The sequence below is a fragment of the Epinephelus fuscoguttatus genome, linkage group LG21 (genome assembly GCF_011397635.1).
Source record: "Epinephelus fuscoguttatus linkage group LG21, E.fuscoguttatus.final_Chr_v1".
NCBI classification, from domain to species: domain Eukaryota; kingdom Metazoa; phylum Chordata; class Actinopteri; order Perciformes; family Serranidae; genus Epinephelus; species Epinephelus fuscoguttatus.
Genome location: NC_064772.1, coordinates 2,523,311 through 2,537,473, shown reverse-complemented (window position 1 = coordinate 2,537,473; position 14,163 = coordinate 2,523,311). Strand labels below are relative to the sequence as shown.

The following is a 14,163-nucleotide window of genomic DNA, read 5'->3' as shown; positions in this document are numbered from 1 at the left end:
TGGGTGTGGAAAGTTATACCTTTTCTCTCCTGCCGTCCCTGTTTCTAAAATGACATTGTGAAAAATGACATAAAATGAAATTTTCACTATAACACTGTTAACTACCCATTGCCCTAACCTCGAAGATCTTGGCTGCGAAGGCTGCTCTGGGTGATCTCCCTGATCTGGACTCTGTGGAGGAGTGCTCAAGTTATTGAGCACTTCTTTCCTCTCCTTGCTCCTATGGTAAGCTGCTCTCCACATTTTTCTTTTCTTACGCTGTTCTCTTTCACTCAGTTCTTTAATTGCTTTCTTCTTCCCTGCCTCTACATTCTTTCTCCATCTCTCACGTTCACTCTGCAGGTATCTCTCCCTTCTTTCAGGATCAGCTTTAACCCTATGGGGTCTAGGGGGCAATTGGCCATTTTTGACTACTTTTCATTTTACCTTTAAATTTCACCTTAAAAAACTATTTACCTTGCCTTGTTTGGTATTATTCTTTTCAGCACAACCTCACCTGTGTGCCTTTATAGTTATTTTTTCATTTTGACATACTGTATTAACACACTGGACCTAAAATCACACAAAAAACATAAAATCCGAGTAGGAAAAAGTTAGATTTTTTACTGTGAAAACCACAAACATGTCTAACAAACCATTTTTGTAACTTAGAATAAAAATATAAATTGTAAACTTCAAAAACATATGTCCTAATTTAGCAAACAACAACATTATACATAACTATTTACATTAAAATGCAAGCAATGCCTCAGGCGTTTTTGAACAACTAGCCTACTTACAAAACAATCAGATGCCACACAAATTATTTGTCAAAGGGAAAAATGCCAGCACTCACAAATGTCCTTTTGGTAAATTTAATAAACCAACTTGGGTGGCAGTACCAGAAACACAGACGTTTCGACAGAAAGTCTTCTTCTGTCGAAACGTCTGTGTTTGTCGCTGTTTTTGGCCGTGCACCTTTTTATTTTTAGAGTGCTTGCTTTTCTCCTACGTGTTTTTACACAAATTATTTGTGCCACTCTGAAAAACAGTTCCTGTCCACCACAACACACTACAGGAGGAGGACACAACAGGAGGACAACAGGAGGAGTGACACACGCTGTGTGGCTCTGCTGCCTGAGCCAGCGGAGATCCGGACCTGGTGGGCGTGCCCTGCCACACCGTCCGCTCCTCTGTGCGGACCTCCGAGTACCGCTCAATGCGGTCGTCGGAGGCTCATTTTCCTCTCTCCTCTTCCAAAACACACTACACCACACACTAACTATACACTCCAAACACGCTAAACGTCACAAATCCCAACTCTATCTGTGATCGCGATCGCTGTCTCTCTCGCTGCAGTCTCTCTCGCTGCCGTCACTCCCACAACTTCCCCCTCTCCCCCAGCAACAAATGATGTGTGTTGCCGTACAATTTTGTAATTGGTTTACGTGGTGCATTTTTCAACCAATAGGAAAAGGGGTGTCGTTTTGAGTTTTTTTTTGTTTTTTTGCTGTTGCCTTCAGCACTTTCGTCAGGCCGAACGGCCCGTTTTTACCGTTTCTTCCTGCATCAAACACGGATCAAACGTGACAACAATATTCAGGAAAATCATGGCGTATATTATTTATCATAAGTCCGGTTTTATATGGCCTATCAAGACGATTTAAAAAGTGGTACAAAGTTTGAAGGTTGCACTTTCCACACAAAATGAAACAGAGACTCAGCGAGGCTGCGTGTTACTGCTACGTCGTCTCAAATCGGTCACGTGATTTTGACGCGCCGGCGCGGTTCTGGACCGCAGAGGGTTAAGGCGTTCCCGGTACTTCCTCTGCCTTTCTGCTGCTGTTGTTGGTGCCATCTTACTCACATCTTTAACATGGGACATAAATCACATTCAGCACGCATGTAGTATAAGGATGTTGATTGAATATAGCCTAATAATAATTTATTTAAATAATTGGATAACTTAACAGTATTAAAATCTCAACCGTCACAATCTCACAACACCATTACAATCAAACACATAACGGGGTTGAGTGTGACGGGGTTGAGATTTTTGCACAAAATGGCCGCTGCTCAATATAGTGAATACCAGAAAGAGAGCACATGGCATGCCTGAGATTCAGAATCAGCATGTATTCTTGAAATAACAAAAAACTTTTTCATATGTAATAGTTTTCTATCTTTTTTTCATGTTACGGTGTTGAGTCATTGAGTTTGACGACCACAATATCACAAGATAAATGACCAAAATAAAGGAAAAGATGGGAGCAACTTGCCTGTCTCTGTGGTCCTGTTGTCCAAAAGGCTTCAGTGATGTCACTTCCTGATGTACATGCAATTATGGGTCATACCATTGTATTTATGGGGGTGGGATCATTCATGTAACGGGGTTGAGGGGTTACTCAGGTACAGAAATAAATAATGTGATTTTAATGAATAATTAACAATTAATTTCGAAAAAAAAAACATTACCAGCAAAAGAGCAAAAAGAGATGTTTAGGTTGATATCAAAATTAATTGACTTTTTAAATAGTTTTATTTGGTATTTTCAAAGTAAACTTTCATCAAGGCCATGAGGGACATGACAAAATAGGTGGTGTCAAATGAAAAAAACTGTATTATTTCTCATGAAAAGATAAAATTTAGTTCAGTTTTTTTACACTGTATTAAAGGGTGCATTTCAATGTATATGTAAAGCTGTTTAAATATAGTTTGGTGACCCATAGATGAAATACACCTTATGAGGTGAGAGGGACTCAAATTGTGCCATTTTCGTGGAATAACTCAAATACTCTGCATATTATTCAGCAGTTACATCAAGGTTCACCAGTAATATCCCTAACTCATATGCAAACCGCTACTTTAACATAACACAACAGCAGAGATGCAATATTAGTGGTGGAATAAGCAGTACAATGTCCAACATAACATAAGCAGAAGCAAAGCATGCTAAACAGCATGGGAGCCTTACATATTGAATGTTGACCACAGTAAATAATTCGACCTTTAAACTTCTATTAACAATAAGCATGGTCACAATCACACAAATAAACTGAGTTGCAATGTTGGCATTACAAACAAAATATCATTAAATTCTCACAAGCATCCCAATGTAACTACAGTGCTAGCAAGAGGCAGCTAGCTAGTACTGAGACACAGGCTACTTAGCTAACTCAAACTCACACAACATATTACCATGTAAAACAACACAAACTGGAATAGTGATCAGATTATCCATAACTAAAAAAGCAGAAAGCACTTACATTTCCTCAAGAACGCACACATCATTAGGGAAACACACAGAAAGTCCATGCAGCTTCACACGGTCTGCTCACTGACTGGTCTGCTGCTTGTCAGTGTGACTGGACATGTCCTGACGTGTTCACTGCCAGCTCTCTTTGCGCCAGTAGATGGTGCTGTTGGACCTTGACCTGTAGGGCTTTCTCACAGGTAATGATAATAATGTGTTGGTACTGAGTGGTAGAAGTTAAGAAATGTGCCACATATCCTGGTTTAAGCCAGGTACTTACACCACTACTGCATATCACCCACTCTGGAAGGCAGCGCATTGCTCTGTGTAGATAGAGTTTGTTGTTAAAATATTATGTTTCAACAAAGTACTGCCTGGTTTTGACATTTTTCTAGCTTGTTAAAAAAGGACATACAGTAAAAAAAAAGTTTTTTTTTAAAAATCTCTCAAATTTTAGGGGTGCTAAAATTCTTCAGCACCCCCAAAAATGGGCTAGAAACACCTATGATATAGAGTATAACATCACTGGGACATGTAACAGTAAAATCACTCTGCTCACAGGTGTTATAAATATAAATACAACCGTTAATTAACCAGCTGTCGCACTCGCTACATTGACGCAAACTGACACTAGTGTTACACCAAGAAGATGGATATTTTCCCCAAAATTACATTTGAATTAAATTATGAATGGTCGTCAGGAGAGGACGAGGAAAAGGAAAGCCAGGACTCTTCTGTGCAGACCTCCAGGTGTGTTTGTGTAACATCAGCCAAGCTTGACAAACTGGAGAAGAGCAAAAATTAAGCGAACACGGTCAGGAATTATCAATTATCATCTGATGTACTGATGAGGATGAGGGAGAGTGGAAGCTGAATCTGGCCATGCCAACATCCAGGTTTGCCGACGTCTCATCAGCCGAACTGGACGAAGTTAAACAGTTGCAGATCAATGTAAATACAAAGTAGCTTGTGAGTTCCTGGCATGTGTGCTGCGTTGCCTGGCAACGGACTGGGGGAAATGTTTGTTTTCGCTGAGCTACATAACATACTTAAATATTTTTTTTCATCACCTTTTGTTAACATTTCCTTAGTCAGCATTGTTGTCTGGCTCATGGACTATGTGGAAACTGTCAACAATGTAATTCTACATATAAAACACATACTTTCAACCGCCCTCACTCTGGAAAGAGATTTCACATCAACAGCATCATCTCCTGCAAAACAAGAAATGTCATTTACATGTTACAGTGCCCCTGTGGCCTAGCCTCCATTGGCAAAACAACAAGACCTTTAAAAACCAGGACCACTGAACACAGATGTGAAATCCGAAACAATGACCCATCCAGTCCTGTTGCTGTCCACTTTACACAAGCTCGCCATGGTGTATCCTCTTTGAAATACATTTACATTGAATCGATAAAAATCCCTCGCAGGGGAAGGGATGTGGACTCTGTACTTTTGAGGAGAGAGTTATACTGGTTGCTTTTGGATGTTTTTTTGCTGTTTAATATTGAAAGGAGTGGTCCTATCTATTAAGATTTAAATCAGCCATCCTGCTAAATTTTAAAGAGGCGCTTCTATCTAGCTGATTGAAAGTATGACGGCCAGATGGCCTGATGGTCTTCATTTCCTGGTCTGGTATAGAGATTGTTGTACATATATTTTTATATATGTATTTTTGTACATGTATTAATCATTGTCACTGTAAATATTTTTCACTGTTTTTCAGGATCATGTGACCCATCATGTTACCCCACTGGCGTTCCTTTGAAAATGGTGTCCTAGATGTATGTCTCATGTCTGAAGTGAAGCGTTTCGCTCGAAACGTCACACACAGTATTTTTGGGATGTGCTAAATAAATGCACGTGAACTGCGAGCATCAAGTGTGCGGACTATCCTTGACTTTATGTATGTTTTTTGGTCCAGCACCTATTTAATTGGATGTGCGCGGCTGCTCTGCATTTAAAATACTCAAAATACTTTCTCCACGAATCAAAAAACAAAAATAATAGGCAACACATTCTTATAATATTGGATGTAACAATATTTTTTACTTTTTTTTTTTTTTTTTTAATATATTTTTATCTATGTTTTTTTTTTTTAAACTTGGGCCATTTGATGTGCCCTTAAATGACCTAGTAGTCTGTTTTACTGGACTGTGCATAACATAGGCAATTGTGTGTTGTTGTGGTTGATGCTAGTATGAGTATGCTACAAATGAATTGCCTCATGTGGGATCAATAAAGTTGTCTGAATCTAAATCTGAATCAGTTACAATGCAGTTACTTGTGGTCTCTAATTCAATCAATCAATCAATCAATTTTATTTATAAAGCCCGATATCACAAATCACAATTTGCCTCACAGGGCTTTACAGCATACGACATCCCTCTGTCCTTATGACCCTCGCAGCGGATAAGGAAAAACTCCCCCAAAAAAACCCTTTAACAGGGAAAAAAAACGGTAGAAACCTCAGGAAGAGCAACTGAGGAGGGATCCCTCTTCCAGGACGGACAGACGTACAATAGATGTCGTACAGAACAGATCAGCATAACAAATTAACAGTAATCCACATGACACAATGAGAGAGAGAGAGAGAGAGAGAGAGAGAGATATGCAGGTAATGAAAGTAATAATATTATAGTTATAGTTCTGGCTACTGTGGTACAATATGTTGAAAGTATGTATTAATATCTGGCAGTATACATGTGTGACAATAGTCATATGTGTATAATAACAGCAGAAGTATGACTAATGACTAATGATGGCAGCAGCAGCAGGAGGCATCTGGCGGGACCACGGGAGCAGCACAACCACACACGTCACGCTGTCCAGGCACCGTTGCGATATGAGTTAATCTGAGAGACAGTGGAGCACAAAGGCTCCGGAGAAGAAGCCGAGTTAGTGACATCCAGAATGGCCGAGTTAGGAAGATGCAGTAATAGAATACGAGAGAGAGAGAGAGAAGGAGAGAAGGTGCCCGGTGTATTATAGGGGGGTCCTCCAGCAGACTAGGCCTAAGTCAGCCTAACTAGGGGCTGGTACAGGGCAAGCCTGAGCCAGCCCTAACTATAAGCTTTATCAAAGAGGAAAGTCTTAAGTCTAGTCTTAAATGTGGAGATGGTGTCTGCCTCCCGGACCGTAACAGGAAGATGATTCCACAGGAGAGGAGCCTGATAGCTGAAGGCTCTGGCTCCTGATCTACTTTTGGAGACTTTAGGGACCACGAGTAACCCTGCGTTCTCAGAGTGCAGTGTTCTGGTGGGATAATATGACACTATGAGCTCTCTAAGATATGACGGAGCTTGACCATTTAGAGCTTTATAAGTTAACAGTAGGATTTTAAATTCAATTCTGGATTTTACAGGGAGCCAGTGCCGAGAAGCTAAAACAGGAGAAATATGATCACGTTTCTTAGTTCCTGTTAGTACACGTGCTGCTGCATTCTGAATTAGCTGGAGAGTTTTTAAGGACTTACTAGAGCTACCTGATAACAGAGAGTTACAGTAATCCAGCCTAGAGGTAACAAAAGCGTGGACCAATTTTTCTGCATCTTTTCGGGTCAGGATAGGCCTAATTTTCGCAATATTACGCAGATGAAAAAATGCAGTCCGTGAGGTTTGTTTTAAATGAGAATTAAAAGACAAATCTCGATCAAATATCACTCCGAGGTTTCTTACGGTAGTGCTAGAGGCCAGAGCAATGCCATCTAGAGAAACTATGTCATCAGATAAAGAGTCTCTGATTTGTTTGGGGCCAAGAACAATAACTTCAGTTTTGTCTGAATTTAACATCCAAGTTTTTATGTCTTTAAGGCAGTTATGGAGTTTAGTTAATTGATTAGTTTCTTCTGGCTTCATCGATAAATACAACTGAGTATCATCCGCATAACAATGGAAATTTATAGAGTGATTTCTAATGATGTTACCTAAAGGAAGCATATATAGAGTAAATAGGATTGGTCTGAGCACAGAACCTTGCGGAACTCCAAAACAAACTTTGGTACATGAGGATGATTCATTATGAACGTGAACAAACTGAAAACGATCAGATAAATAAGATTTAAACCAGCTCAGTGCAGAACCTTTTAGGCCAATTAAGTGATCCAGTCTCTGCAGTAGAATTTGATGGTCAATTGTGTCAAACGCTGCACTGATATCTAATAAAACAAGTACAGAGACAAGTCCTTTGTCTGAAGCAATGAGAAGGTCATTTGTGATTTTGACTAGTGCTGTCTCAGTGCTATGATGCACTCTAAATCCTGACTGAAATTCCTCAAATAAATTATTATCATGGAGAAAATCACACAGCTGGTCTGCGACTACTTTCTCAAGGATCTTTGACATAAAGGGAAGATTAGATATTGGTCTATAGTTGGCTAACACCTCTGGATCCAGGGTGGGCTTTTTTAGTAGAGGTTTAATTACAGCTACCTTAAAAGACTGTGGTACATAGCCTGTTAATAAGGATATATTGATCATATCTAATATATGAGTGTTAACTAAAGGAAAGACCTCCTTAAGTAGCCTAGTTGGGATGGGGTCTAAGAGACACGTTGATGATTTAGATGAAGAAATCACTGCGGTCAATTCTTGAAGAGAAATTGGGGAGAAGCAATCTAAATATATATTATGTCTTACAGCTGTGTTTGAGGTTAGATAGGTACTATCTGAGGTTAGATAGGTACTATCTGAGGACAGGAGGTCATGAATTTTGCCTCTAATAGTTAGAATTTTGTCGTTAAAAAAGCTCATAAAATCATTACTGCTAAGGGCTAAAGGAATACAAGGCTCAATAGAGTTTTGACTCTCAGTCAGCCTGGCTACAGTGCTGAAAAGAAACCTGGGGTTGTTCTTATTGTCTTCTATTAATGCTGAGTAATAGTTTGCTCTGGCATTGCGGAGGCCCCTCTTATAAGTTTTGAGACTGTCTGTCCAGATTAAACGAGATTCGTCCAGTTTGGTTAATCGCCAATTCCTTTCAAATTTTCGCGATATTTGTTTTAACTTACGGGTTTGAGAGTTATACCAAGGAGCGAACTTTCTTTGCTTTTTTAACTTCTTTTTAAGAGGAGCTACAGAGTCAAGTGTTATTCGTAGCGAGCCTATGGCGCTATCGACAAAATGATCAAAGTTGGTACGGGAAACCTCTGTTACTGAGGGACTTGGTATTGAATTTAACGATGGAGTAATCTTTTCCTTAAATTTTGTGACAGCACTATCTGATAAACATCTAGTATAGTAACTGTTGCTGAGTGGTGTGTAATCGAGTAAAAAGAAATCAAAAGTAATCAGATGATGATCCGATAGCGAGGGATTCTGTGGAAAGACTTTTAGGTTATCAATTTCAATTCCATACGTCAGAACTAGATTGAGGGTATGGTTAAAACAATGAGTGGGTTCATGTACACCCTGACTGAAGCCAATGGAGTCTAATAATGAGATAAACGCGGTAGCCAGGGAGTCATTATCAACGTCAACATGAATGTTAAAATCACCTACAATAATAACTTTATCTGATTTAAGAACTAAACTGGATAAAAACTCTGAGAATTCAGATACAAATTCAGAATACGGGCCAGGAGCATGGTACACTATAACAAATAAAAGTGGCTGCGAGGTTTTCCAGGTCGGATGTAAAAGACTAAGAACGAGGCTTTCAAATGAATTATAATCTAGTTTAGGTTTAGGGCTGATTAACAGACTAGAGTTAAAAATGGCTGCAACTCCCCCTCCTCGGCCACTGCCTTGAGGAATGTGGATATTACTATGACTGGGAGGAGTGGATTCATTTAGACTAACATATTCATCTGGACACAGCCAGGTTTCAGTGAGACTGAGTAAATCAATATGATTATCTGATATTAATTTGTTTACTAACACTGCTTTAGATGATAGAGACCTGATATTTAACAGTCCGCATTTAATTCTCCTGTTTTGTCTTTCTGTCACAGAAGAGGTTTTAATTTTTATGAGGTTGTTATGCACAACTCCTCTTTGTTTAATTTTAGATTTAAATAATTTAGGTGGTCGGGGGACAGACACCGTTTGTATAAAACTATGAAAACTATGGCTGGGTAACTGAACTAGAAGCTCAGAGAGGCGTATAGGACTGCGACTCTGAGTCCTGGTCTCAACTCTGGGTTGTCAGGGATTTAAATTACTAATAAAGTTTGCCAGGTTCCTAGAAATGAGAGCAGCTCCATCCAAAGTGGGATGAATGCCGTCTCTCCTAATAAGACCAGGTTTTCCCCAGAAAGTTTGCCAATTATTAACGAAACCCACATCGTTTGCTGGACACCACCTGGACAGCCAGCGATTAAATGATGACATGCAGCTAAACATGTTATCACTGGTCAGATTTGGGAGGGGTCCAGAGAAAACTACGGAGTCCGACACGTTTGTTAAATAAATATCATTTGCAGTTACATTCCCTCTTGCGTTTGTTTGTCAGAGAATTGAGCCAGCTCTGACAAATGGGGGCTCGTCCGACGGCACCTCTTATTGTTTATACAGACCACAACCCTTTGATGTTTCTGGGCACCCTGAAATCTCCAAACCAGAGGCTGGTCAGGTGGTCTCTCTTTTTGCAGGGGTACGATTTGGAAATATGTCATATTAAAGGGCAAGATAATGTCTTGGCAGATGCGTTGTCGAGGGCGCCTCTGCCGTAGAGTATAGGTTGGGGTATTGGGTCAATTGTCGTCCGTTGTCTATTGTATGTTCTGACATGTAATTTTATCCCTACGTCTACTCTCCTGCTCTTCCCCTGTCTTCCACTCTCTTAAATAGGCTTCCCCGGTACCAGGTTGCGGAGTATTGGGGGCGAGGGGGTGAGTTATGGTTGGGTTTTGGGAGGGGAATTATTCATGTTATTTAATGTGTGGGTGTTATTGTGAGAGGTGAGGTTGTAACTGGCCCAGTCACTCCTAGGTTTTAGTTGCGGGTTTGGTGTGGTGGTTCCCCTTTGGGGGTCCCGTCTTAAGGGGGGGGGTGTGACAACCCCAAGTGGGGTGGGGTTGTTTGGATCTGGATGTGTGCGTATGTGGTGTGTCCCGGCTGAACGGGAGTTACCGGAGGACAGTCAGCAGAGGCTAAGGCTATGCTATGTGGCTCCGCACCGGCTACAGGGGGCTGGCTAACTACCGCAGCTACTGAATGGTTTTCCATGGTGCGGAGCCGCGCTTCTAATTCACTAAGCCTCGCCTCCAACGCAGCAAATAAGCTACACTTACTACAATTACCACTGTCGCTAAAGGAGGCAGAGGCATAACTGAACATTTGGCACACAGAGCAAGAAAGAGCAGAGGGAGAAGCCATCGCTAGCTGTAAAGCTAATGTAGCTACCAAGGCTAGTGATGTGCAAACAGCAGCTAAGAGCTTAGCGAGAAAGTCGTAGAAAGGAGGAGAGCTATAAGTGCTTAAACAGAACCAGTGTGGGTTAAGACTGGAAGTAGACGTTAAAGCAACTGAAGTGAGAAAACAGGCTACTAGAATTCACCAGAGCAGTACAAAGACGCTGTCACAGAAACACCGGAAATGACACAACTTGCTTACCGCAGTACCGCAATAATTGCAGCATGTAAATTTTGAGCATTTTTGGTTAAGGACTTTTTGAGTTATTCATGAAAAGATTTGAATCGGTTAGTATAGCACCACCTATGGATGAATCGTGGGCATTCTTTCTGGTATAGTTATTCATGGTCTCTAGTTGCAGTGTGCAGATTTTGAGCATTTTTGGTCAAGGACTTTTTGAGTTATTCACAAAAAGTTTTGTGGACCAACCGACAGTGACCTAATAGAGCTGCGGGTCGCTGCTAAAAAGAAAAAGAAAAGCCGTCCTCTGCTTCACGTCCACCTTAATGTCGGACCACTTCTTTTTTAATTCTGCGTGTGTACGCTTTTCTGACCCCACGGCATTGACAGCCTCACACACACTCTCCCACTCCTCTTGCGTTTAGCATTGATGCCGGAGGACAGCGCGCCAAAAAGTACATTGTTGCGCGCCTCCACTTCAGTGAGTAGTGTCTCTAGTTCGCATTCTGTGAAGTTTTTCTTTTTTCCCGTCTTACTCATTCTTTTGTTTTAGTTTTCTGATTGTGCAGAGAGGGGAATCTCAGGTGCAGGGCCCGTTTAAATATGATTTCCATATTTAAATAGGGGCATGGACGGGGAGGGGTCGGGTACTCCAACATGTGCACTCAATTCCACGTTGATTGGGATGTACAAAGGAAATGTGCTTGGATTCATGCGTACGCACAGATTCATACATCTGGATGTTTTTGTGCGTACGACATTTTCTGGATTTAAGCATACACCACGTTTCAATAGGAAGTCCACGCAAGTCTTTGTACATGAGGCCCCTGGTGAGGAAAAAGCCACCTGTGGGGAGCCATCCACACCGAGAGGCGCCACAGCCGAACACTGGAGCTAAAAACTAAAAGACTAAAAGACAATAGGGTAGGATAAAAACAGGCATAAGATAGAATAATGATAAAATGTATAAAGAATTTAAAGATTTAGAAAATTTTAAAATTTCAAATTTTAAAAATAAAGAGTTTAAAATTTATAATAACAAAATGTGTAAGTATTTAAAAGTAGATCATCAAGAACATTAGACATTACAAAATAAGAATAAAAATAAATAAAATAAAATATAATAAAAAAAGAGTAGAAGAAATCAGTTAAAAGCCAAATTAAAAAGGTGAGTCTTGAGCCTCCTTTTAAAAACATCAACAGTCTCTGCAGTCCTGATGCTCTTCTGGCAGGCTATTCCATAAGTGTGGGCCATAATGGCTGAATGCAGCCTCCCCGTGGGTTTTTGTTCTGACTTTTGGGATGATTAAAAGGCTGGTGCCAGAGGACCTCAGGATCCGCAAGGGTTGATGATAGAAGCAGGTCAGATAAATAAGATGGCCCAAGACCGTTAAGACATTTAAAAACTAATAAAAGAACCTTAAAATTGAGTGCCCACCCTCTGGTCTTCATCAGCACACGTGCAGCTGAGTTTTGAAGTAAGTGCAGATTAAAGATGGTCTTTTTGGGAAAACCAGAGAGCAGAGCATTACAATTGTCTAAATGACAAGAGATAAAAGCATGCATCAGCACCTCTGTGTTAGCCTGAGAGAGAAATGGGCGGACTCTGCCTATATTCTTAAGATGATAAAAACCTATCTTTGTTGCGTTTTTGATGTGTGGAATAAAATTAAGCTCAGAGTCAAAAATGACAACAGTTTCTTTACACATGGTAAAGGTTTAAAATCTTGTAGTTTTGGTAAAAGTTTATCTGTCTTGCCTTCAGGACCAATGCTTGTGTACTTTTACTGCCGTTACTTTAACTATATGAAGCTGATAAGTCTTGTGTACTTTTACTCACTGGAACTGAGAGTACTTGTGTACTTATACTCTATAAAGCTGAGAATACTTCTGTACTATTATTTCATGAATCTCAGAATACTTGTGTATTTTTAGTGCTGGTACTTTAACTACATGAAGCTGATAATATTTGTGTACTTTTACTGCTGATGCGTAAACTATATGAAGCCGGTAATAAAAAAAGTTATCCTCACTGAAATTGAGAATACTTATGTACTTTTACTCCCTGAAACTGATAATGCTTGTGTACTTTTACACCCTGAAGCTGAAGATGGTGGCAGTGGATGGAAACCTGAAGGTGGTTCACCAGAACAATGTGCAATTTGACTCCGAACTACCAGAGTTCAGGTAACACACATGACCACTGTTAACTGGTAATCATAATAGTAGTAGAAGTAGTTGTAGTAGTTGTAGTGGCAGTAGTAGTAATGGTAGTAGTGGTAGTAGTAGTAGTAGAAGTTGCAGTGGCAGTAGTAGTAGTTGTAGTGGCAGTAGTAGTGGCAGTATAGGTAGTGGCAGCGGCAGTAGTAGCAGTCGTGGCAGTAGTAGTACTAGTTGTAGTTGTTGTAGCAGTGGCAGTAGAAGTGGTAGTCGTAGTGGCAGTAGTATTGGTAGTAGTACTGGTACTTTCTGTGGATGGCTGAGCACCCATAATTTCGTTGTACCTTGTACATTGACAATAAAGTCTATTCTATTCTATTCTATTCCTCTGTGACAGTGTTGATTTTATTTTGTGAAGATTGTTCTCTTATTTTAAAACTGAGTGGAGGTTTATTGTTTGTTCAGAACTCAGGGCGGAGTTCATATTCACACAGACAGACTGACAGTAACCTCACCTGTGCTGATGTGGGTGAAGGTAGGACACACACACACACACACACGCACACTCTCTGTTCACTGGATAACTTCAGTTAAAGTATTAACTCACTGTGACCCTTGTCCTCTGACTAATCACATTTTCCAGCTCTCTCTGTCTCACTGTGTGTTTGTCGTTAGACTGCAGTGTGATTGGCTGCTATGTGTTTGTGTCTGTCTTCAGGCTCTGGGCCTGCTATTGGACAAGGCGAAGAGGGCGGGGCTTGACTTCTCCCGTGTCAGTGCATTGTCTGGCAGTGGCCAGGTGAGGCAGGAGGTCCAGCACTGATGAGTGGTGTTCAGGTGTTGAATGGGGATGAGGTTTGGACTCTGTGCAGACCAGTCCAGTTCTTCCACATCAAACAAAATACAAAAAATATAGCATCTATTAGAACTAACAGCCCCAACTACCAGAAAACCCCAAAACAAAACAAACGAACAAAAAAAACAGACCGGAGGGGTATTCCAGGTAGGAGGTTCAACAAACTCCGAGTCTAATCCTGAAGATCCTGAGTTGACTTACCCTGAGATGGGAAACTCTGAGTATCCGGTTCCAGAACAGCTGATTTGAATTAGCTAATTCAATCAACTCTGAGTAGGTACACCTTGAGTTAAGCGCGTGCACAACCACAATAAAAAGCCATCATCAGTGGAGCCCCGATACCTCGAGTCACCATGACAACCGGAGAGAAAAAGCCCTCA

General features: G+C 40.6%; 1 protein-coding gene across 3 annotated transcripts in view; it reads left to right on the top strand.

Annotated features, from left to right (window-relative positions):
* Positions 1–14,163, top strand: part of xylb (xylulokinase homolog (H. influenzae)) — a 294,008-nt gene that overhangs the window by 32,734 nt on the left and 247,111 nt on the right. For all 3 annotated transcript variants that reach the window (XR_007448299.1, XM_049565798.1, XM_049565799.1), the window contains exons 2-4: positions 12,872–12,954; positions 13,393–13,462; positions 13,646–13,726. Coding sequence is in view for 2 of the 3 variants with exons in the window: in XM_049565798.1 (XP_049421755.1) it covers positions 12,872–12,954; positions 13,393–13,462; positions 13,646–13,726 (234 nt within the window). In the remaining variant the exon portion in view is untranslated. The remainder of the gene's footprint in view (positions 1–12,871; positions 12,955–13,392; positions 13,463–13,645; positions 13,727–14,163) is intronic.